General features: G+C 43.6%; 3 protein-coding genes across 14 annotated transcripts in view; 2 read left to right on the top strand and 1 right to left on the bottom strand.

Moving 5' to 3' along the window:
- PKD2L1 (polycystin 2 like 1, transient receptor potential cation channel) overlaps positions 1–5,361 on the top strand; it is a 76,644-nt gene extending 71,283 nt beyond the window's left edge. For 8 of the 11 annotated variants that reach the window (XM_059882016.1, XM_059882014.1, XM_059882015.1 and 5 more), the window contains 2 exons: positions 1,152–1,278; positions 4,188–4,686. In XM_059882016.1, the coding sequence (XP_059737999.1) occupies positions 1,152–1,278; positions 4,188–4,622 (562 nt within the window). In that variant the 3' untranslated portion in view covers positions 4,623–4,686. Of the gene's footprint in view, positions 1–1,151; positions 1,279–4,187; positions 4,687–4,995 lie in introns of those variants that run through there. The other 3 variants (XM_015460714.3, XM_024985949.2, XM_059882019.1) reach the window with 2 other exon arrangements.
- Positions 1,774–3,634, bottom strand: LOC101906134 (centromere protein N). The gene has a single exon (XM_059882020.1). The coding sequence runs from the start codon at positions 3,476–3,478 to the stop codon at positions 2,459–2,461; it is 1,020 nt and encodes a 339-aa protein (XP_059738003.1). The 5' UTR covers positions 3,479–3,634; the 3' UTR covers positions 1,774–2,458.
- A 2,372-nt stretch (positions 5,362–7,733) lies between the features above and the next one.
- Positions 7,734–17,392, top strand: BLOC1S2 (biogenesis of lysosomal organelles complex 1 subunit 2). 2 transcript variants are annotated; one of them, XM_002698428.5, is made up of 5 exons: positions 7,734–7,837; positions 8,216–8,332; positions 14,411–14,530; positions 15,237–15,341; positions 16,909–17,392. In XM_002698428.5, the coding sequence occupies exons 1-5, from the start codon at positions 7,771–7,773 to the stop codon at positions 16,938–16,940; spliced, it is 441 nt and encodes a 146-aa protein (XP_002698474.1). In that variant the 5' UTR covers positions 7,734–7,770; the 3' UTR covers positions 16,941–17,392. The 2 variants fall into 2 exon arrangements, with proteins under 2 accessions (XP_002698474.1, XP_024841821.1); XM_024986053.2 differs by having other exon boundaries at positions 7,734–7,890.
- The last annotated feature ends 5,816 nt before the right edge of the window (positions 17,393–23,208 follow it).

Below are 23,208 nucleotides of genomic sequence, written 5' to 3'. Positions count from 1 at the left end.
TCTTTGTCTTTCAGGAATTCACAGACATATAAGCAAATAAACAGAAATCACAGAACAGTGATTCTGTTCCACAACAGAAATAACTAAAAGCAAGGGAGCATGGAGGTATAAAAGCACATACAAAGGCAAAGAGGTCTGAAACTGAGCCACATGCACAGGACTAATAAGCAACTGAGCATTGTAAGGCAGTAAATGAAAGGTTGGGCAACGCAGACGAGGCGGAGAAATGGGCTAAGGCCACATTGGGAAAAGCCCTGAACACCACTTCTCTATCCAAAGAATACGGTGCCCAGGAGAGGTTTTAAGCAGGGAAGGAGTATAGTTAGTCTTGTACTCTTTTTTTTGGGTGGGGGTAGGGGAGGGGCCGGAGAAGGCAATGGCACCCCACTCCAATACTCTTGCCTGGAAAATCCCATGGACGGAGGAGCCTGGTGGGCTGTAGTCCATGGGGTCGCTGAGTCAGACACGACTGAGCAACTTCACTTTCACTTTTCACTTTCATGCATTGGAGAAGGAAATGGCAACCCACTCCAGTGTTCTTGCCTGGAGAATCCCAGGGACGGGGGAGCCTGGTGGGCTGCCGTCTATGGGGTCCCACAGAGTCGGACACGACTGAAGCGACTTAGCAGCAGCAGCAGCAAGGGAGGGGCATGCAGTGCAGCTTTCGGGATTTTAGTTCCCTGACCAGGGATCAAACCTGGGCCCTTGGCAGTGAAAGTGCAAGTCCTAACCACTGGACCGCCAGGAAATTCAATAGGCTTGTACTTTAGAATAATGTAACTCTAGTTGCATTATGAAGAATGGATTTCAGGGGTAGGTAATGAAGGGAAGGCCACAGGGCAGGGGGTAGGGAGCAGGTAGAGGGTGGGTTATTTGGAGGCAAAGAGATTTTGCAGTAATTCTTTTAGGAGATCCTGAGGGCCTGAACCTAGTCAGCAGGAGTCAGGGAAGGAAGAAATAGATTCAAGGGATTGTGTGAGGGGTTTCAAACCACTAGACCTTGACATCCTGGCTTTCTCATGTGGCCCCCTTTGTCTCTAGAGAGCAAGACTCTTGCCAGAGTCTAGCAAAAAAAAAGAGTGAGGAGTCCATAATGGAGAGCTCACAGCCATGGCAGGTCAGAGGTCATTTCATCCCCCTGTTCTCTTCAGGCTGGAGCACACAGAGCATGAGACGACCAAGCTCACGGCTGCCTTCACCAGGTTTGACCAAGATGGGAACGGCGTCCTAGACGAGAAGGAGCAGAAGGAGACGCAGCAGAAGCTGGAGGGGGAGAGGGTGAGCCCAGGCAGCTGGTGGAGAGGCTACAAGGAAACTGCTCATCCTCCTCTTCCTGCAGCACACCCCGAACACTAACCAACTTGGAAATCCTCCAATGGATGGGCGGGAAAGACCTCTCTAGAATAGTGGTTCTCAAACTGCTGTGTGGTAGAACCCCCTGGAGAGTTTTAAAACATCCTCATGCTCAGGCCACACACTCCAGATCAGAATCTCTGGGGGAGTCAGTGGGGGTCAGCCATCATTTGTTTTCGATGTGGTTCTGCCAGAATTGGACACTGGCTGTTTTTTTTTTTTTAATTAATCAATTTATTTATTCATGGCTGTACTGGATCTCTGTTGCGGGCTTTCTCTAGTTGTGGTGTGCAGGCTTCTCATTGCGGTGGCTTCTCTTATTGTAGAGTATGGGCTCTAGGACATGTGAGCCTCAGTAGCTGTCGTATGTGGGCTCAGTAGTTGCGGCTCCCGGGCTCTAGAGCACAGGCTCAGTAGCTGTGGTGCATGGGCTTCGCTGGTCCATGGCATAGTGGGATCTTCCCCTGTCAGGGACTGGATCCACGTCTCCTGCATTGGCAGATGGATTCTTTACCACTGAACCATCAGGGAAGCCTCATCAGTCGTTTTTTTTTTTTTTTTTTCCAGTTTTTAAATATCTTTATTTACAAATTGGTATATTACCAGTCAGTTTGAATGCCATATGTGTGATAAAATAGATTATGAGAAATATCATATTTACAATGAAATCATTATTTTGTATAACTGAATCACCTAGTAGGCTACCTCTTGCAATAATAACTTAATGGGCCCAAATGTGCCCTTTGAATGGACCAATTTTATGCTTCTCTTAGAAAATTTTGAGTTCGGTGTAGTTTCTTGGTGCTTCTTTCTGTGATCCAAGTCTTAAGAGAAAATCCCAATGGAACCAGACCTCTCTGGGATTGAGGAGAGACAGGAGTGAAAGAAAAGACATCCTGTCACATCTTAGTCCCGCAACTGCTATGCTTTGCGGCAGGAGGAAAGAATCAGTCCCAAGAATTACATTGAACATTTCCAAATCTTCAATATCAAGGATGAATTTCTAAAACAGGTTTTGTAGATAGAAGCTCTCCAGCTAGTCATTAACTAAAATTCATATGCAATACAGTCAAGGATGCTGTACTTAACAAAAACCACATATAGCTTATTTATCTCTAATTTTAAAATAATTCTTTCCCTTATTGGGTATGCAAGTGAGCAGTGGAGAAAGTGGTGCATCTGCAATACCGGCTGGGGCCAGGGATTTCAGCGCTTCCAGAAGATGCGGGCTAGAGAACTTTACCAGGCACCGGAGGGGCTCTTCTCTCTCAGCCAGGATGCCCCCGTTTAAGTCACTTTTGAATTTCGTTTCAAGCTTATATTGTGCAAATTCTAGTCTTGGTTGAGGATAGTCTCCAAAAATTTCTTGAGTCACTCTCTGCACTCTTTCTTTTTCAACTTTGTTTTCATGAATGATCCTTGAATCCATATTTATATCTAGCCCAAGGCTTCCTTCTTGTAGAGATGTAGTACAGTTGTGAGTTTCAAAGCTCTGATTATACTGTTTAAAAACAATAGCCTTAAGAGAGTCCAGATATCGGCTTCTGAGGTCCATTTTCACAATCTGATGGTGTTTGCTAGCAACTGTCAGTGCCTGACCCAGAAGGGGTAGATTGCTCTTCAGTCGGGAGGACGAAGTGAAGGCATATGGAGTTTGGGAATAGTATACCACGTAAGCAGGTTTGTACTGGTTTGGCTTTTTATACTGTGTTCCCCAGGCAATTCGAATCCATACCGAGTTCTCCTCGGCGTCTCTGAAGCTGACTGTCACATTTTTTAATGCTCTCTGAAGAATTTTCTTGAATGAACTTTTGAATTGTTCCATATCAAAAAGATCAATGTCGTCACCTGGTGCTTTACTCATCTGAAAAACATCCCAAATTTTCTGGTGCCGATGAAACTGAGTATAAATGATGTCTAAATGGGCTGCGTCATTGAGACTCGCACGGTTCTCCTCACAAAGCAGAACCAAGTCCTGAACAATAGATTCCTTTCTCTGCCGAAAGTTTACGGTCTGCAGTTGATTTTCAGACAAAAAATTCCAGGTTTTTAGGATTGTCATCATTTCAGTCATTGGGATTTTCAAGATGGTCCTCCTGAAAAATTCGGCAAGAGTTTCATCCATCTCTTTGGCACTTGGGACCCGTGGCAGTCACAAGAGAGTCGCCTCAGAGTCGTGGGACGTGGCTTCTTCTAGGCTCCCGCCACATCCCGCCGGATCCCACGCCGCCGGGTTCTCGTACCCACATCGCCGGCATCGCCGGCCGGCTCTCTCCTCATCGACTGTTCCCGCCCTCATCAGTCGTTTTTAAAGCTCCCCAGGTGACTCCAGTGCATAGCCAAGGTTGATCATCATTGCTCTAAAACACAGCCTCAGGGAGAAAAGGACCAATTGCCGAGGAATCTCTGACAATTCCTTCAGAGCTCTTGCCCTCTCCTTGGAGTTCTCAAACTCTGACCCTTAGCTGCCCCTCCTATGCCTCTTCATCCCTAGCCTGCATAGACCAAAAAGCCAAGGGCTAAAGGAGCAGTGCCAGGACACTGTCCCTCCTCTCCCTCAACAGAGTTGGCTTCTAGTGAGTGCCCCATTCATCAGTGCTTCAAAGAGCTTGTGTTTTGTTTCTTGGGGAGGTGATTCTCTCCCAGAGGTTAGGCCAGCTTTGTGTCCAGCACCACCACTCTGATTCTGTTGTCTCTAGAGTTTGAGGGGAAAAGGGAATAGCAATAACTATAGCCCAAGGCCTGGTCCTGAGAGCCCATTAGAGCAAGTGATGGAGCAGGAGCTGATGACTTCCCAGAGTCATCTTCTCCCTGACCTCTGACTTCCTGATCAGGTGGCTGTCCATGCTGAGATTGAGAACTTGGGCTGGTCCATTGTGAGGAGCCCACCAGGCGAGTCGAGTCCAAAGCAGGCTGCCAAAACAGGTGGCTGGGTTTCGGGAGAAGAATTCTACACGTACGTGCAGCCAGGGGGCCCAGGGCTGACTGTGTTTATGTCGTTCTACCTTGAGCTTCTTTCCACAACCTTCCAACTCCCTATCCTACCCCAGGGAAAACCCCTGTCCCCCTTTAATTCTCCCAGCACCACTGGGCCTTATGTTCTTTGCTCCCATCCGGGCATCCCCTGTTCTGTACCCCCTTCCCCTGGAATCACCCAGCTCTCCAGACACACATTTCTGCTCCTTTGGTCTCTCTCAAATCCTGCACAGGCTCACAAGGAGAGTTTTGCAGCTGGAGACTGTCCTGGAAGGAGTCATGACCCAGGTTGATGCCATGAGGTCAAAGCTGACGATGGTGGAGAGGAAGGGGTGGCTGGCTCCTCTTCCAGGCGCAGTGAGTGGTCCTTCACCTGGCTCTTCCTGGCTCCCCACAGCTGATCTCTACCATCTTTTCTACTTAGTGGATGGAGGCAAAACATTTTTGAAAGATCAGCATTTCAGTCTCCTGGGGCAACATGTTCCCGGTAGTCAGTCTGTCAGTGGAGATCAGGGGGTGGAAAGAAGAACTGAAGTTGTTTCTCTGGCCTGAGGGCGACCTTAGCCTCCAGGAGAGGGTCTGGGGTTGGAGAAACAGATCCAGGTAAAAGGAAAGTGGGACACAAACTCCTCCTCCAAGTGACCTGTCCTTTTTTTCTTCCAACAGGGGGAACAAGGCATTTGGGAGCACCTGCAGGCAGCCCCAGCTGTGACTCCAGCCCCCTGGGGACTCTAGGGCAGGCAGGAGAGTAGTAGGGGAGGGGTCCTAAAGCTTCAGACAGCAGGTTCCTCTGTCACCGCCTCCCCAGAAGCTCCCCCAGCACACGCCCTCCACTTCTAGGGCAGTGGGTGCTACCACTGCTGCTGCCAAACCCCACCCTGTGCCTGGCCTTTTGAGCCAAGGTTTCTGTGTGTAGCTGTATAGCTCTATGAAATATTTCCTGCTGGGCCTCTCACCCCCCGTGGGCTCTGAATTCTGCTGTGATAATTTTTTTTTTTTAAGTCAAAAACAATAAAGAAGGGTAATAACTTTCCTGAGCATCTGGATAGCCATGATTTGTGAAAAAAGTAGAAGCTGAGAGAACAGCAATATCTAGATGTCTTCTTACTTGCCAGTGAAACTTTTCCTCTGTGTGTCTTGAGGACAACTGCTGGCAACCATGGGGTTCACTTCTTCCCCATTGGGATTCCATGTGAAAGAGAAGGGGAAGCCAGAGAGGAGGGGACACTTTCTTGCGTGGGGAGAGTACAGTGTTGTAGAGGAGTTGGATTGGTGACCTCCCTCAACCTTCCCCAGCAAAGTCCAGGAAGGCTCAGGGGCAAGTCTGCCTCCAGACGTGCCCCTGAACAGGGAGGGGGGTGTAAACCAGAACAAAGCTGAAGCCTGAGGAGAAGCTGGCCAAGAAACGACCTCCGGATTCTAGGATCTTTGGATAAAATGTGGGGGACTCTGATTCTCTCCTTCCACAGGACATTGTGGGTTTGCCTGGTGATTATCAATAAAATAAAATCCTTAGGAAAACCAGGACTTTGCACTTGCTTTGGGGATGGCAGGAGAAAGAAGAGGGGCTGGAACTGTGACCCATCCTTGTATTAATACTAGGGCTGGAGAAAGCTCACCCCTCCTGGGAAGTGTAGAGCTGGGGCAGTGACAGTGTGAAGAAGCTGGGCTTCCCCAGGAGTCCTGAAGGAAAAACTTCTGACTCATAGGAATGGTTTGAAATGGTGGACACTTTGGAAGGAATGATGCTAAAGCTGAAACTCCAGTACTTTGGCCACCTCATGCGAAGAGTTGACTCGTTGGAAAAGACTCTGATGCTGGGAGGGATTGGGGGCAAGAGGAGAAGGGGACGACAGAGGATGAGATGGCTGGATGGCATCACTGATTTGATGGACGTGAGTCTGAGTGAACTCCAGGAGTTGGTGATGGACAGGGAGGCCTGGCGTGCTGCGATTCATGGGGTCGCAAAGAGTCGGACACGACTGAGCGACTGATCTGATCTGATCTGATGATTGTCCTATTGGAGGAGGTGGAGGTGGTAATCTAGGGTGTTCTGGTCCTTAGAAGGGGTGTGTGTGTGTTTGTGTGTGTGTGCACGAGCACACTGTTGGGTGTGGGCAGTGAGAGTGTAGATGGAGAATAACCAGAGATAAGACAAAAAAGCTCCTACACCAAGATTTCGAGAGTATAGGCCTGCATCTTGACACCTGCTATATCCCCTCTCTCTTCCCTTGTGATCTTTATTCCTCCCTCATTTTGCACATTCCACTGCTCCCCACTTTCTTTTTTCATCCATTCCCTTCACCCATCCCTGTTCTTCCATCCCATCAAATACATTCTATTTGTATTTGAAACAGCTGAATCAATTAAGAACACCAGACTGTATCCTCAGTTCTGAAAATTTATAACTGGACTTCCCTGGTGGTTAAGACTCTGTACTCCCAATGTGGACACATGGGTTCCATCCCCTACAGGGTTGGGGTAACTAAGATCCCACATGCCAGGTGGTGTGACCAGGAAAAAAAAATATGATCTAAGCTTTCTTCAAGAAAGGTTATAGCAACGGAAGAGAAACAGGTGCCAGTCTGCTGTTTGAAAAAAAAAACGCCCAGTGAGTTGACCTTAATCTAGGACATCGGAAGTGAAGTGAAAGTCACTCAGTACTGTCCGACTCTCTGCGACCCCAAGGACTATACAGTCCATGGAAGTCTCCAGGCCTGAACACTGGGGTGGGTAGCCTTTCCCTTCTCCAGGGGATCTTCCCAACCCAGGGATCAAAATCAGGTCTCCCGCATTGCGGGTGGATTCTTAACCGGCTGAGCCACAAGGGAAGCCCAAGAATACTGGAGTGGGTAGCCTATCCCTTCTCCAGGGGAACTTCCCGATCCAGGAATACGAACTGGGGTCTCCTGCATTGCAGGCGGATTCTTTACCAACTGAACTATCAGGGAAGCGGAAGAGAGAGTGTTTTGGCTCAGGTGTAACGGCCTGAAGGTTTCCCAGAGCCTGGATGAGACTAGCTTCAAAAGCATGGATTTCCTGAGCAGTCCTTCAGCGACTAATACCGGCCAGAGTGAGGATTCTCTGAGGAGGGGCTAACTTGTCTCTTTACCACTTTATAGTCAGCAGGCTACACTGGGCTCGACCCATCCAAGAGGTCGTGGGTCTGTTACTAGGCTAACGATACTTCCAGGGAGTGGCCGCGGGATTGAGTGCATCCTTCGTTCCAGATGTCGGACCCTTGGCAGCGCGTTCACTCACGAAGACTATTTTGGCTTTAAATTTGGCTTAGTGCTTAAGCTTGGTTATTATTCTTTACTTGAGACATAACTTAGCCCACAAGCGCAGAATCACAGGGCATTGAACCCAGGGCGGGGAGGGCGGGGCACGCCCAGCGCGCATGCGCAGCACCTCACAACCGGAAGCAGCGCGGGGCAGGGCATGGCGGCGGCGGCGGCGGCGGCGGCCGAGGGTGTCCCCGCGATCCACCGCGAGGAGCCAGTTCGAGGTATGCGGAGTGGACGGGGATGAAGTGTCCGGTGGGGAGGCCTGAGTCTCCGGGTACGGCCCCGAGATGCCGGGGCTCACCTGGCGGGAGCGGGCAGATCGGAGGGGCGCGCCTGTGTGTGAGCGTGTTTGTCCTGTCAGGGCTACTGAGAAAGAGTGGCCCCGAGGTCAAGTGTGGCCTGAGGCCGGTGCAAGGGAGCAGAGGCCTGAGGCAGAGGCGGGTGAGGCTGGAAGGAAGTGAGGGACTTGGAATTACGGCACTTGAGAATGGAGCCGATTTGATGGAATGAGGTCAGGTGGAGGGGTGTGGGGAGAAGCTGCTGTGTCTGGATTAGGACCGGGGCAGGGCGGGGCACTTACTCGTTCTCCTTTGATTCAGATGATGTCGCTGTGGAGACTGCTGAGGAAGCAAAGGAGCCTGCTGAGGCTGACATAAATGAGCTCTGCCGGGACATGTTCTCCAAAATGGCAACTTACCTGACTGGGGAACTGACGGGTGAGGCGCGGTCCGGATGGATGCGGGTAGTGCCGGGCACCACTCGCTGAAGTGGTTTGGCGTTTGGCACAGGCAAACCCGTGAGGTGCTTTAGCAGCGTCAGTGTGCGGCTCCCTCCCTAACCCCATAAACCTTAAAACATGCCTGTTGGAAGTTTGGGGAGGTCAAGAAAGCGTAGGAAAGAAGTCCCTCCCTTCCCTGGAGAAATTCAGGAACTACTTTCAGAAACACAGGATGAACAGCAAGGGCACACTATGTAGCACAGAGAACTGTATTTAATGTCCTATGATAAACCATAATGGAAAAGAATGTAAGGAAAAAAGAATGTGTGTGTGTGTGTGTGTGTATGGCTGAGTCACTTTGCTGTACAGCAGTAATTAACACAGCATTGTAAATCAACTGTACTTCAAAAAAAAAAAAATTGGTGCAGAAACACGTAAGAATACTTAGTACAACCCTGCAGGTCTCCATAGTGTAGACTGAGCCTGAGAAAACGAAAAAGAATTAATCAAGAAGTGCTTTCTTGGGGCAAGTGTATTTTGAAAGGGGTTGTAAAGAATATAAGAATTCATTGGCAGAAAAGTGGGAAATGACTAGTGAGTGAGATAGTATAAGCAAGCTGTTTGTTTGGCTAAAGAGATGTACTTATTAGGTTAAAGGGAACTGGGGAGTGACCAGCAAAATTTGGGGTCTATTAGGTTGGTCTGAGAATTTGATGACCCACTCTTTGAGACATGATTAATTTTTTGGTCCAGTGTGTATTTCCAAGTGAAGCATGACCCACGTATGGAGGAAGGTCCAAAAAATGAAGTCTGGGTCAAGTGTAGCTTTTCATAAGGGTCTGTTACATTGTTTCACTTCCCCAGGAAGTTGCTGTGAGCTAAATTTGTGAACCAGAATGTATGAGAAAATGCTTGATGAATAGGAGGGGTTGTGAGTCTCCAACAGCCTATTTATTTTATTTCTGAACAAGAGAAACCAAGCAACAAAATCTAGATTTTATTTATTTATTTATTTATTTATTTTGGCTTTTCTTTAAAAATTCCAAGGACTTGGCAGTGCTCCCATTCTTGCAAGGCTCTAGTTGACTAGAGTTGGGCATTGTCTCCTTTAAATGGACCAGCATGGTGCAGTTTGTCCCTACTACTCCCTGTTTTCTCCCTTTTACTGAGACCCAGTGTCAGTTGCCATGTATTACTCTTCTTATATTGTTTTTTAGTAGTGGTACAGAAATAGTTTTCTGTACCAATGTCTATCAAAATTGATAAAGTAAATGGTAGACTAAGACTAAGAAGATCATACTATTCCAAGAAATGAGAGTGTATTTCTTTGTAGAAGTGAATAATCTTGTGTTTAATATGCAAACACCTGGCTTGCTTCACTCATTTACATAATATTGCTGGTTCCTGGGTATTTGAGTGTGTCACCGTTGTTTGAAAGAGACAAGTTTGATAGCAGTGAGAGTGTGGATATGGAGGAGAGATGGAATAACAATATTTCAGATGAAGAGATATGGTCTGTGACTGAGTGATGGTAAAAGGAGTGGAGAGAGGAGCATGGACCCAAGATCATTACGGAAGTGGAGTTTATAAGACTTGTTGAAGTGGATATTGAGGGATGGGAGCAGCTAAAGACATGTCTGAGGTTTTAAGCCAGTGGTGCCATCAGCCAAAATAGGCAAGTTGGAAAGAGGAACCATGTTTAGTGTGAAAATAATATTTTCAGCTTGGGCTTTGCTGATTTTAGGTATTACTGGGATACTTGGGTGACTGTTCCCAAGACATTCAAGTGACTTGAATATGTGAGTCCAGAGCTCAGAGTGATCAGAGCAGGAGAAACAGATTTGGGAGTCACCTGCCTAGTAGTGTGAGTTTAGGATGTGTAGGAAGAGATTGCCAAGGAAGACCTTAGAGGTAGATAAGAAGACTTGGACTGAAATCTCAGGGAATGCCTGTATTGGGCAATTCGTTTTTATTAACAGTACTTAAAGTACCTAGATTTACAAATGATTTATTATAAAATTTAAAGTGGATTGTAATTTCCCTATGATTGTCATTCTTATCTATACGGATACTTTTTTGAGTTTGAAACTCAAAAACTCTGGGAGTGCCATAGGAATGTGCCACCTATGTAAACATCAGCCATGAGTCACAGCTGAGGAAGAGCTGAGACCAGATAGTTAAGGGAGTTGGATGAGAAGAGATCTGGCATAGACACTCAAAAAGAGCAGTTAGATTAGAAAATGCTATAGCAGCCAAGGAAAGGAGCAGTTCATGGAGAGAGGGAGATCAGTAATGTCAGATACTATGGAGAGGCCCAGGAGGATAATAACTGAGAAAAGGCCAAGGATTTGGTAATTAGGAGAGCACTGACAACCTTGGAGCATGTGATTTCTCTGGGTGTTGGGGACAGAGACCAGATAGGAACGGTTTATACCAGAGAGTGGTGGTGAGGAGGAAGCAGTGAGTGTAAGTTACTCTTTCAAAAGGGTTAACAGTGAAGCTCCTTTGCTTTACTGAGCGAATGATGTAGGTGTAGAATAGAGGGAGTGCTTTGGGGCTGGAGGAAACTGGAATATAGATAGAGAGGAAGGTGCCAGGATGGAGAGAGAATTTGGAAAGGCAAGGGAAAGGAGATGGTTGAAGAGAGGCTCTGAAGAGGTAGAAGGATTGGGATCAGGTACACAGGAGGAGAAGGAGCTGTCTTGGCAAGAATAGGAACACTTCTGCCTCTTGAAAATATATTAAGGTTCAGAGAAGTTTAGAAGTGAGGCAGAAAGATTGAGGCAGTTTATGTAAGTGGGCTTGACTTTTGGGAAAGTTGGAGTAAAGGCCATTTGCTTTGAGTAGGGATGGGGAAGGGAACCAAGGATGTGAGAAGCAGGCAAATAGTTTGGAAAACTCAGTGCATAAAATGGAATACAGAATCACAAGTAGTAAATGAGTTACTAAGAAGTGTTGAGGTCCTGCTGCTGCTGCTGCTAAGTCACTTCAGTCGTGTCCAACTCTGTGCGACCCAATGGAAGGCAGCCCACCAGGCTCCCCCGTCCCTGGGATTCTCCAGGCAAGCACTGGAGTGGGTTGCCATTTCCTTCTCCAATGCATGAAAGTGAAAAGTGAAAGTGAAGTCGCTCAGTTGTGTCTGACCCTCAGTGACCCCATGGACTGCAGCCTTCCAGGCTCCTCCGTCCCTGGGATTCTCCAGGCAATAGTACTGGAGTGGGGTGCCATTGCCTTCTCTGGTTGAGGTCTTAGTTGACTTTATATATATTTTGATTGATATATATATATCTTTTCCCCATCTCTTCTACATTTATTTGCAAAGCTGTTTTTTTCCTTATTTTCAATTGATGGTAATTGCTTTACTATGTTGTGTTAGCTTCTGCCATACAACAGTGTGAATCAGCTCGAAGTATTCATAGGTTCCATCCCTCTTGAACCTTCCCCTCTCCCCTCACCCCCAGGTTGTCACAGAGCACTGGGTTGAAGTTCCCTGTGTTACAGCAACGTCCCACTAGCTATCTGTTTTACGTATGGTAATGTATATGTCTTAGTGCTGCTCTCTCAATTTGTCCCACCCTCTCCTTCCCCTGTGTGTCCACAAGTCTGTTTTCTATGTCTCTATTCCTGGCCTACAAATAAGTTCATCAGTACGAATTTTCTAGATTCCATGCTATGCTAAGTTGCTTCAGTTGTGTCCGAATCTGTGCGACCCTATAGACAGCAGCCCCCCAGGCTCCCCCATCCCCGGGATTCTCCAGGCAAGAACGCTGGAGTGGGTTGCCATTTCCTTCTCCCTAGATTCCATATGTATGTGTTAATAAACACTATTTGTTTTTCTCTTTCTGACTTAACTTCACTCTATATAGCAGGCTCTAGGTTCATCTATCTCAGTAGGACTGACTCAAGCTCATTCCTTTCTATGACTAATATTCCATTATATATATATATGTACCACAACTTCTTTATCCCTTCATCTGTCGGTGGACATCTAAGTTGCTTCCATTTCTTGGCTATTGTAAATAGTGTTGTAATGTACATTAGGGTCAGTTCAGTTCAGTTCAGTCGCTCAGTCGTGTCCGACTCTTTGCGACCCCATGAACTGCAGCACACCAGGCTTCCCTGTCCATCACCAACTCCCAGAGTCCACCCAAATCCATGTCCATTGAGTTGGTGATGCCATCCAACCATCTCATCCTGTCGTCCCCTTCTCCTCCTGTCCTCAGTCTTTCCCAGCATCAGGGTCTTTTCAAATGAGTCAGCTCTTCGCATCAGGTGGGCAAAGTGTCATTTTGAATTATGCTTTTCTCAGGGTATATGCGCAGTAGTGGGACTGCTGGGTCATATGGTAGTTTTATTCTTTGTTTTTTAAGGACTCTCAATACTGTTCTCCATAGTGGCAGTATCAAGTTACATTCCCACCAACAGTGCAAGAGGGTTCCCTTTTCTCCACATCCTCTGCAGCATTTATTGTTTGTAGAGTTTTAAAACAATTATTTATTTACTTAGCTTTGGCTGTGCTGAGTCTTCATTGCTGCACGGGCTTTTCTCGAGTTGTGGCGAGTGGGTGCTACTCTCTGGTTGCAGTGCACAGGCTTCTCACTGTAGTGGCTTCTCTTTGTTGTGGAGCATGGGCTCTAGGGCACTCGGGCTTCAGTAGTTGCAGAATACAGGCTCAGAGTTGGGGCTCACGGGCTTAGTTGCTCTGCAGCATGTAGGATCTTCCTGGATCAGGAGTTGAACCCCTATCTCTTGAATTGGCAGGTGGATTCTTTACCACTGAATCACCAAGGGAGCCCCATTTGTAGATTTTTTTTGATGATGGCCATTTTGACCAGTGTTGAGGTGATGACCTCACTGTAGTTGTGATTTGCATTTCTCTAGTAATGAGCAATGGAGAAGGCAATGGCACCCCACTCCAGTATTCTTGCCTGGAGAATCCCATGGGCGGAGGAGCCTGGTAGGCTGCAGTTCATGGGGTCGTTAAAAGTCAGACACGACTGAGTGACTTCACTTTCACTTTTCACTTTCATGCATTGGAGAAGGAAATGGCAACCCACTCCAGTGTTCTTGCCTGGAGAATCCCAGGGATGGGGGAGCCTGGTGGGCTGCTGTCTATGGGGTCCCACAGAGTTGGAAACGACTGAAGCGACTTAGCAGCAGGAGCAGCAGTAATGAGCGATGTTGAGCCTTTTTCACATGTTTATTAGCCATCTGTATGTATCTGTGGAGAAGGCAATAGCACCCCACTCCAGTACTCTTGCTTGGAAAATCCCATGGACGGAGGGGCCTGTTAGGCTGTAATCCATGGGGTTGCTAAGAGTCGGACACGACTGAGCGACTTCACTTTCACTTTTCACTTTCATGCATTGGAGAAGAAAATGGCAACCCACTCCAGTGTTCTTGCCTGGAGAATCCCAGGGACGGGGGAGCCTGGTGGGCTGCTGTCTATGGGGTCGCACAGAGTTGGAAACGACTGAAGTGACTTAGCATATGTATCTGTATTTATGGTACGGTCTGCCCAGTTATATGATGTCACATTAGGGAGACCAAGACTGCTTGCTTCACCTCCCTTTTTCTGGTACATGAGTTTATCTTTTACCTTTCTAACTACGATCCTGAAGCTTCTGGATTTTATTTGGTTTGAATAGTTTGCCAGTTGTTGCCTGAATTCCTACTTAGACATTTAGAATACATATGTGTGTGCATAAGTTGCTTCACTCATATCCTGCTCTTTGCGACCCTATGGACTATAGCCCTCCAGGCTTCTCTGTCCATGGGATTCTCCAGGCAAGAATACTGGAGTGAATTGCCACACCCTCCTTCAGGTGATCTTCCGAACCCAGGGATCAAACCCACGGCTCCTGCAGCTCCTGCACTGCAGGCAGATTCTTTACTGCTGAGCCACCAGGGAAGCCCTAGAGTACATAGGCTGAGTATAAATGTCATAGATCAGAAGGGGCCTGCTTCTTTGACATTCCCTAGATCCTGCCTTGAACTGCCATTTGGTCATTAATTCCACATTCTAGTCATCTACACAAATCTTAAAGGTATCACATCTTCTGTGTTTGTTTTAAAGCGACCAGTGAAGACTATAAGCTCCTGGAAAATATGAATAAACTAACCAGCCTGAAGTATCTTGAAATGAAAGATATTGCTATAAACATTAGTAGAAACTTAAAGGACTTAAACCAGAAGTGTAAGTAATAATTTTACAATTAAACATATTTGTTTGTATTTAATGTTCATTTGTGCTTGAGGGAGTGGAGAAGGGAAGGGAACATGGTCTCTGTCCTCAGGTAGCTCATTTTCTAAAAGTGAATTACAAAGTTAAAGTGAATTTTTTCCACTCTGAGGATTACTGTGCTTTGGTGGTACAGTTATTTCTGCTTCTGAATCTTGAGTTGATCCATTTATTTCCAGAAAAATGGGGCAGAGGAAAGGTGGCCAGATTCTAGGGAATTAACTTAACAATGAAATCCGTAAAGGACTACTTTATAAACAGAAAACCATAACATATATAATCATAATATGCTGCTTTAGTTGGCAGAATATATTTTCCTGTTGACTTATATTTGTGTTCCCTGTCTATAGGGCTCTCCTTCTTGGTCTGGGAGTACCTAAGAAACTGAGTCAGTAATGGAAAGATTGCTTGAGGAGCAAGGAATTTCAAAGAGAGGAAAACTAGTAGATGAGAGAGACTTAACTTTGTTTAGGTCACCAGTCATACCTGATCAGCTAGCTACTGTCTTCTAAGGCATGTGCCCTGCCAGTGATCAGAATCATGTCACTCCACCTACTCTGTCTTAGGCAGAGCTGACCAGACACTAGCATGCTTACTTTCCACCTTTTTCTACATTCCTTGTTGATGCTGTATAAACCCTGGTCTGTCTTTGTTTTCAAAGATGCTGGACTGCAGCCTTATCTGGATCAGATCAACATAATTGAGGAGCAAGTAGCAGCTCTTGAGCAGGCAGCCTACAAGTTGGATGCATATTCAAAAAAACTGGGTAACCATTTTTATTTGTTTTGATTTGATAAGAGCACCCTCCTCCCAGTATGACCATATGATAGTTAACATTTATGGTATGCCTACAGTGATCTATTTTAATCTTCACAAAACCTCTGGAGAGTAACTTTTTATGACTAGTAGTAATAAAATAACATTTCCTGAGTGCTTAATAACATATCAGGCACTGTTCTTAATATTTTGTGCCTATCATTTTTTTTAATCCTTTGATCTCTGAGGTAAGTACATGATTTTTAGCCCCATTCTATTGAAGAGGAAGCTGTGGTTGAAGGAGTTATAACTGGCTTAAGGACAGCAGAGTTGCACAGTGAAAGTGCTTAAGGACACAAAGTTAGTATATAGAAGAGCTGTATTCCAAACTATGATTGATTTCAAAGCTCAGGCATTTAATTGTGGTTCAGCAGGCTGAAGCATCTTTAATAATGTAGATGCACATCTCAGAAATAGAGTAGGCAGTCCAATCAAGCCTTTCTTAAGGGGTTACTTTTCCTTTAAGGAAGAAACTGGTACTAGTGTTGATGCCTTGCTACCTGACTCTGGCTCTTATATCCATGGTTAAAAATAACACAGTTGTTAAAAAAAAAAACACGTTGTTTTTACCCTAGATATAATTTACATGTTATTTTTGATCATTGACAGTTGTTGACTACTTGAAGCGATTGGTTTGTAGCAGACTGAGATTTGACATGGGTGGTAGTTAACATTGTCCACAATTAAATTTACTAAATGGTGACTGTGAACTTTAGAAAGCATTGTGCCAGATGCTTACAGGGTTTTAAAGAAAGGGGGAATCTATAACATTAAGGGGTTTACTTGATGGTCTTTTAAATTCCTATATCTTTCAAAATTGTTTTCCTAGTGTGTATGAAGGATAGGAATAAGAAAATAAAAGGAGAAATGTACTTGAGTTTTCAGTCTGGCTCTCAGAGGGTGCCTGGGACAGAGCCTGGAGGGGCAAGTGCTTCCTATGCTTTTCTAAGGCTCCTGGTGGCTCCAGTGCTAATACGTTTGCTTAACCCTGGTAGAGTGTCTGAGCAGGTGCTGTTGACAGGGCTAGAATGTAGGGAACTCATTTTAGATTCTTGGTTATGTGTATGGATATTTGACTCCTTAAGTTGAGCACACTGATTATATTTGGACAGATATCCAAATATCTGTCGTAGCTAATAATGATAGTTAGCATTTATGGTGTACCCGTAATTTGGATACAATTTGGACAGCTACAAGGACTGAAGTTAATAGATATTTTTTAAAATGTAATAGACATTTTTAAATTTGCCTGGAAATGCTAACTAAAGAGTATCTTTGTAAGAGCTGATTTTGTTTTTTTAATGTTTTAATTTTTGGCCACATTGCACAGGCATGTGGGATCTTAGTTCCCCGACCAGTGATCAAGCCTGCGCCCTCTGCATTGGGAGGTGAAATCTTAATTACTGGACCACGGGGGAAGTCTTTTTTATTTTTTTCTTTCTTTCTCCCTCTCTCTCTTTTTTTATAAGAGCCCATTTTAAAAGATATAACTCTTCCTCTCCCTCTCCCCACTGCAGAAGCCAAGTACAAGAAGCTGGAGAAGCGATGAAAAACAACTGTGGGGACAAAGTCTTTTTTAATGTGGAAAGAATGTTTTATAAGACCTGAATCTTCAGGTTGATGAATTGTGAAAACTCCTCAAAAGGCAACTACGCTGGTCGTCCCAGAAACATCGCAACATTGGAGTAAACTGGAGAACTGTGGCTATCCTTGGAGGAACTTCTTTTGAGGCAGAATCCTCAGAAACTCAACACTTATAACTCCTTACCTTTTACTTGAATGCTTCATCATCCATTCAGGACAAAGAGTTTCTCAAAGTTCAGATAAACCTGGGCCTGCCAGTAGAATCAAATGAGAGGACCTCTTTTCCCTGGTAGCAGTTGATTACTGTATTATTTTCTTAAATGGTTGGTTTTTGAGTTACTGTGTAAAAGGTGGTTTTTGTCTATCAAGGATGTAATGTATTGCTAACAAGATTCTAAATTAAAAAAGGAAAACAAAGCAGTCTTGTTCTTGTCAGTTTATTACCTTGTGAATGTCAGTAATTTACTTTTCCATACATTGCAAATAACAGAAAATCTTAAAACTGTCTCAGGCCAAGTCTTCTAGACTGAACAGAAACAGTGGAAGGAGTGTCGTTGCGATAGCTTGGTGTATGTGATGGGCCCCTCCTGTCTCCTCTTTATGAGTCAGATGGCTAGAGACGGATGACACTTGGCATGTGTGCTCACTTTTGGAAATATAACAGGATGTGTGTATGTTAGGTGGGGAGGTGGGGCTGCCACCCAGGCTACTCAATAAGTAAAGCATTTTATAAAATATCTTCCTACTTGTGTCTGCAGCGTCAGGGGAGCTTCCGCGAACCTGGCTGTATTCTTTTCAGACTACAGACATCAGAGGGTACTTACTAACCAGTCTGGAAGACAGTCAGTCATATCCAGAGTGGGGTATCAGCAGTTACGAAGGTGCCTGAGGTCCCCAATTCCATTTCCAAAAGAGTTCTTAACTCTGTAATTTCCCACCATTTAAGTTCTAGAAGTCTTCCATGATCCTCTGCTTCTCTGAACCGTTGCTGTGGTCTCTTCTCATCTTAACTATGCCTCTAACCTGTAGTCTATGCTACTGGCAGATCAGTCTTTCTAAAATGTAAACTGGCCATATTACTCCTGCTTGGAATTGTCTTATGACTTCTCATGGTGTCTTTGAAAAAGCCAGACTCTTTTTTTTTTAAACTTAGAAACCAACATTTTAATAAGTATTTCGTATTACTTTTGTGTTTCTGAGGAAGTAGTCAAATGTAATTCCCTTTGGTTCTTTATTAAACTTTTTGTAACTTTTTCATATAAGATTCGAAGCATTTGGCCAGATACACACCCTGACACAAACTCGCATTTTGAAATTGGTATCAATATATAGAGGCAACAACATCCCCAATTCTATTCAGGGTTCTCCTAAGGTAAAGTTGAAAATACCATAGTTTTAATCTTTCATTCTATTAATGTATTACATTTATTGATTTGTGTGTGTTGAACCATCTTTGTGGGCTTCCCTGATAGCCCAGTTGGTAAAGAATCCACCTGCAATGCAGGAGACCCTGGTTCAGTTCTTGGGTCGGGAAGATCCACTGGAGAAGGGATAGGCTACCCACTCCAGTATTCTTGGGCTTCCCTTGTGGCTCACCTGATAAAGAATCCGCGTGCAATGCAGGAGACCTGGGTTTGATCCCTGGGTTGGGAAGATCCCCTGGAGAAGGGAAAGGCTACCCACTCCAGTATTCTGGCCTGGAGAATTCCATGGACTGGGTCGCAAAGAGTCAAACAACTGAGCGACTTTCACAACAACAACCATCTTTGTATCCCAGGGATAAATCCCATTTGATCATGTGTATGAGTCTTAATGTGCTATTGAATTTGGTTTGCTAGTATTTTATTAAGAAGCTTTACGTCTATATTCATCAAGGATATTGGCCTGCTGTTTTTTTGTAGTATCCTAATCTGGCTTTGGTATCAGGGTAATGCTCACCTCATGAGTTTAGGAGTGTTTCCTCTTCAGATTTTTGGGAAGAGTTTGAGAAAGATTGGCATTACTTCTTTGTTTAGTAGAATTCACCAGTGAAACCATCTGATCCTGGGCTTTTCTTTGTTGGGAGATTTTGATTACTGATTCAAAATCTTTATCCTTTATTGATTTGTTCAGATTTTTCCATTTCTTCCTGACTCAATCTTGGTAAGTCATATGTTTCTAGGAATTTATCCATTTTTTCAGGTTGTCCAATTTGTTGGCAGATAATTGCTTATACAGTCTTTGTATTTCAGTAGACATCCTCTTTCATTAACTTTATTTATTTGAGACCTATCTCTTTTTGTCTTGGTTAGCCCAGCTAAAGCTTTGTCAGTTTTGTTTATCTTTCCCAAAACCAACTTAATTTCATTGATCTTTTTTATTGTTGTCCTACTCTTTATTTCATTTATTTCTACTGTATTTTTTCCTGCTTTCTGCTAACCTTGGGCTTACTTTGTTTTTCTAGTTCCTTAAGGTGTAATGTTAGGCTTTTTGAGATCTCTCTTTTTTCTTGATATAGGCATTTATAGCTGTAAACTTCCCTCTTATTTTGCAACATCCATAAATTTTGGTATGTTGTGTTTCCAGTTTCATGTTTCATCTGATTTTCCTTTTGATTTCTGTTTTTGTTCTTTTGCTGTTCAAGAGTATGCTTTTCATGCATTTGTGAATTTCCAATTTTTCTCCTGTTACTGGATTCTAGTTTTGTGACATTGTATTTAGAAAAGATACTTGATATAGTTTCTATCTTTTTGAATTTGTTGAGACTTGCAGCCAAATACATGATCTAGCTTGGAGAATGTTCATGTGCAGTTGGCAAGAATGTGTTTTCTAAATCCATATTTCTTAGCATGCATACAAGGCCCCTATTTCATTCCTTTTTTAAATTTTACTTCCTATTACTCTGAGACTTAACACTGTTTTCAGCTGTTATGAGCTACCTTAAATTCCCATGGATGAGTTGTCTTTTTTTTTTTTTTCCTTTCATAAACTTTCTACTTTACAACAGATTTAGATTTGCTGGAAAGTTGTAAAGGTAACACAGAATTCCATACACCTAAATTAAAAACAACAACAAAAAGGATAACAGAATTTCATGGTTGAGCTTTCACATCTCAACCGTGTTTCCTCTTCCTGAAATGATTACCTGCCCATGCTTGACAAACTTCTCTTATTTAAGATTCAGTCTTGATTTTCACTCCTGGGCTATGCTGTATTGTGCCAAAAGTAGAAAAAACATGTTAGTGTGCCAGCAATACATCGATGTTTATGAGGCAGGTAATCTGATTTTTTCAAAAAAAACATTGTAGGAGTTGTGAGGAAAATCAGAGTTTTTGTTGTTCTTTAAGTTTTAGTTAATTTTGAATTGCTTAGGTTGCCTTTGATGAGTCTTCCATGCACCTCAGTTATCAGGAACCCTTGTTTCCATTTCACTAAACACTGTTGTCTCCAACCAGTAAGATTGAATTCTCAAAAAAAAAAAAAAAAAAAGTCATTATCATGAAAAACAAAACTAAAAAGGTAGGTAGGCTATTGTGGATTAAAGGAGATGAGAGAGAGAGCTGAATCCAGGTGTGAAATGTGATTGGATCATGAATGAAAACAAAAGTATAAAATTTGGGAGGACACAAGAACTTTAAATGTGTGTTAGGTGGATAATTTTGAATTAAGGTTAATTTTCTTAGGTGTGCTAATGGTGTTATGGTTTTGTAGGAGAGTGTCCTTCTTCCAGACATTCCAGCTGGATTTTTGAACTGTGGTGTTTGAGAAGACCCTTGAGAGTCCCTTGGACTGCAAGGAGATCCAACCAGCCCATCCTAAAGGAAATCAGTCTTGAATACTCATTGGAAGAACTGATGCTGAAGCTGAAACTCCAATACTTTGGCCACCTGACGTGAAGAACTGACTTGTTGGAAAAGACTGATGCTGGGAAAGATTGAAGGCGGGAGGATGAGGGGATAACAAAGGATGAGATGGCTGGATGGCATCACTGTCTCAGTGGACACGAGTTTGAATAAACTCTGGGAGTTGGTGATGGACAGGGAGGCCTGGCATACTGCAGTCCATGGTGTCACAAAGAGCTGGACTCGACTGAGCGACTGAACTGAACTGTCCTTCTTGAGAAATACATGCTGAGGTATTCTGCTGTCTTCAATTTACTTTCAAATGACTCTGGGAATAAAAGTATTAATACTATGCACCTTGAAGGAAGAAGAGGAAGGGAGGAGTAAATTTGGCAGCTTGTTGACACATGAATCTAGGGGATGGCCATTGTTCTTTCAACTTTTTGATAGGTTTAAAGCTTCCAACTCATCTCACATGCTAGTAAAGTAATGCTCAAAATTCTCCAAGCCAGACTTCAGCAGTACATGAACCGTGAACTTCGAGATGTTCAAGCTGGTTTTAGAAAAGGCAGAGGAACCAGAGATCAAATTGCCAACATCCGCTGGATCATCGAAAAAGCAAGAGAGTTCCAGAAAAACATATATTTCTGCTTTATTGACTATGCCAAAGCCTTTGACTATGTAGATCACAATAAACTGTGGAAAATTCTTCAAGAGATGGGAATATCAGACCACCTGACCTGCCTCTTGAGAAACCTATATGCAGGTCAGGAAGCAACAGTTAGAACTGGACATGGAACAACAGAATAGTTCCAAATAGGAAAAGGAGTACATCAAGGCTGTATATTGTCACCCTGTTTATTTAGCTTATATGCAGAGTACATCATGAGAAACGCTGGGCTGGAAGAAGCACAAGCTTGGAATCAAGATTGCTGGGAGAAATATCAATAACCTCAGATATGCAGATGACACCACCCTTATGGCAGAAATTGAAGAGGAACTAAAAAGCCTCTTGATGTATATTTTTGAGATTAGTTGTTTGTCAGTTGCTTCATTTGCTATTATTTTCTCCCATTCTGAAGGCTGTCTTTTCACCTTGCTAATAGTTTCCTTTGATGTGCAGAAGCTTTTAAGGTTAATTAGGTCCCATTTGTTTATTTTTGATTTTATTTCCAATATTCTGGGAGGTGGGTCATAGAGGATCCTGCTGTGATGTATGTCAGAGAGTGTTTTGCCTATGTTCTCCTCTAGGAGTTTTATAGTTTCTGGTCTTACATTTAGATCTTTAATCCATTTTGAGTTTATTTTTGTGTATGGTGTTAGAAAGTGTTCTAGTTTCATTCTTTTACAAGTAGTTGACCAGTTTTCCCAGCACCACTTGTTAAAGAGATTGTCTTTAATCCATTGTATATTCTTGCCTCCTTTGTCAAAGATAAGGTGTCCATATGTGCGTGGATTTATCTCTGGGCTTTCTATTTTATTCCATTGATCTATATTTCTGTCTTTGTGCCAGTACCATACTGTCTTGATAACTGTGGCTTTGTAGTAGAGCCTGAAGTCAGGTAGGTTGATTCCTCCAGTTCCATTCTTCTTTCTCAAGATCGCTTTGGCTATTCGAGGTTTTTTGTATTTCCATACAAATTGTGAAATTATTGTTCTAGCTCTGTGAAGAATACTGTTGGTAGCTTGATAGGGATTGCATTGAATCTATAAATTGCTTTGGGTAGTATACTCATTTTCACTATATTGATTCTTCCAATCCATGAACATGGTATATTTCTCCATCTATTAGTGTCCTCTTTGATTTCTTTCACCAGTGTTTTATAGTTTTCTATATATAGGTCTTTAGTTTCTTTAGGTAGATATATTCCTAAGTATTTTATTCTTTCCATTGCAATGGTGAATGGAATTGTTTCCTTAATTTCTCTTTCTGTTTTCTCATTATTAGTGTATAGGAATGCAAGGGATCTCTGTGTGTTGATTTTATATCCAGCAACTTTACTATAGTCATTGATTATTTCTAGTAATTTTCTGGTGGAATCTTTAGGGTTTTCTATGTAGAGGATCATGTCATCTGCAAATAGTGAGAGTTTTACTTCTTCTTTTCCAATTTGGATTCCTTTTATTTCTTTTTCTGCTCTGATTGCTGTGGACAAAACTTCCAAAACTATGTTGAATAGTAATGGTGAAAGTGGGCACCCTTGTCTTGTTCCTGACTTTAGAGGAAATGCTTTCAATTTTTCACCATTGAGGATAATGTTTGCTGTGGGTTTGTCATATATAGCTTTTATTATGTTGAGGTATGTTCCTTCTATTCCTGCTTTCTGGAGAGTTTTTATCATAAATGGATGTTGAATTTTGTCAAAGGCTTTCTCTGCATCTATTGAGATAATCATATGGTTTTTATTTTTC

Source organism: Bos taurus, chromosome 26 (assembly GCF_002263795.3).
Source record: "Bos taurus isolate L1 Dominette 01449 registration number 42190680 breed Hereford chromosome 26, ARS-UCD2.0, whole genome shotgun sequence".
Lineage (NCBI taxonomy): Eukaryota > Metazoa > Chordata > Mammalia > Artiodactyla > Bovidae > Bos > Bos taurus.
Note: the sequence above shows the minus strand (reverse complement) of the source record. Positions and strands in the feature narration are given on the sequence as shown.

Coding starts and splice junctions, on each gene's coding strand:
- LOC101906134 (XM_059882020.1), bottom strand. CDS start 3,478: ATGGATGAAACTCTTGCCGAATTTTTCAGGAGGACCATCTTGAAAATC.
- BLOC1S2 (XM_002698428.5), top strand. CDS start 7,771: ATGGCGGCGGCGGCGGCGGCGGCGGCCGAGGGTGTCCCCGCGATCCAC. Junction 8,333..14,410: donor CCTGACTGGGGAACTGACGG/GTGAGGCGCGGT, acceptor TTTGTTTTAAAG/CGACCAGTGAAGACTATAAG. Junction 14,531..15,236: donor AAAGGACTTAAACCAGAAGT/GTAAGTAATAAT, acceptor TTGTTTTCAAAG/ATGCTGGACTGCAGCCTTAT.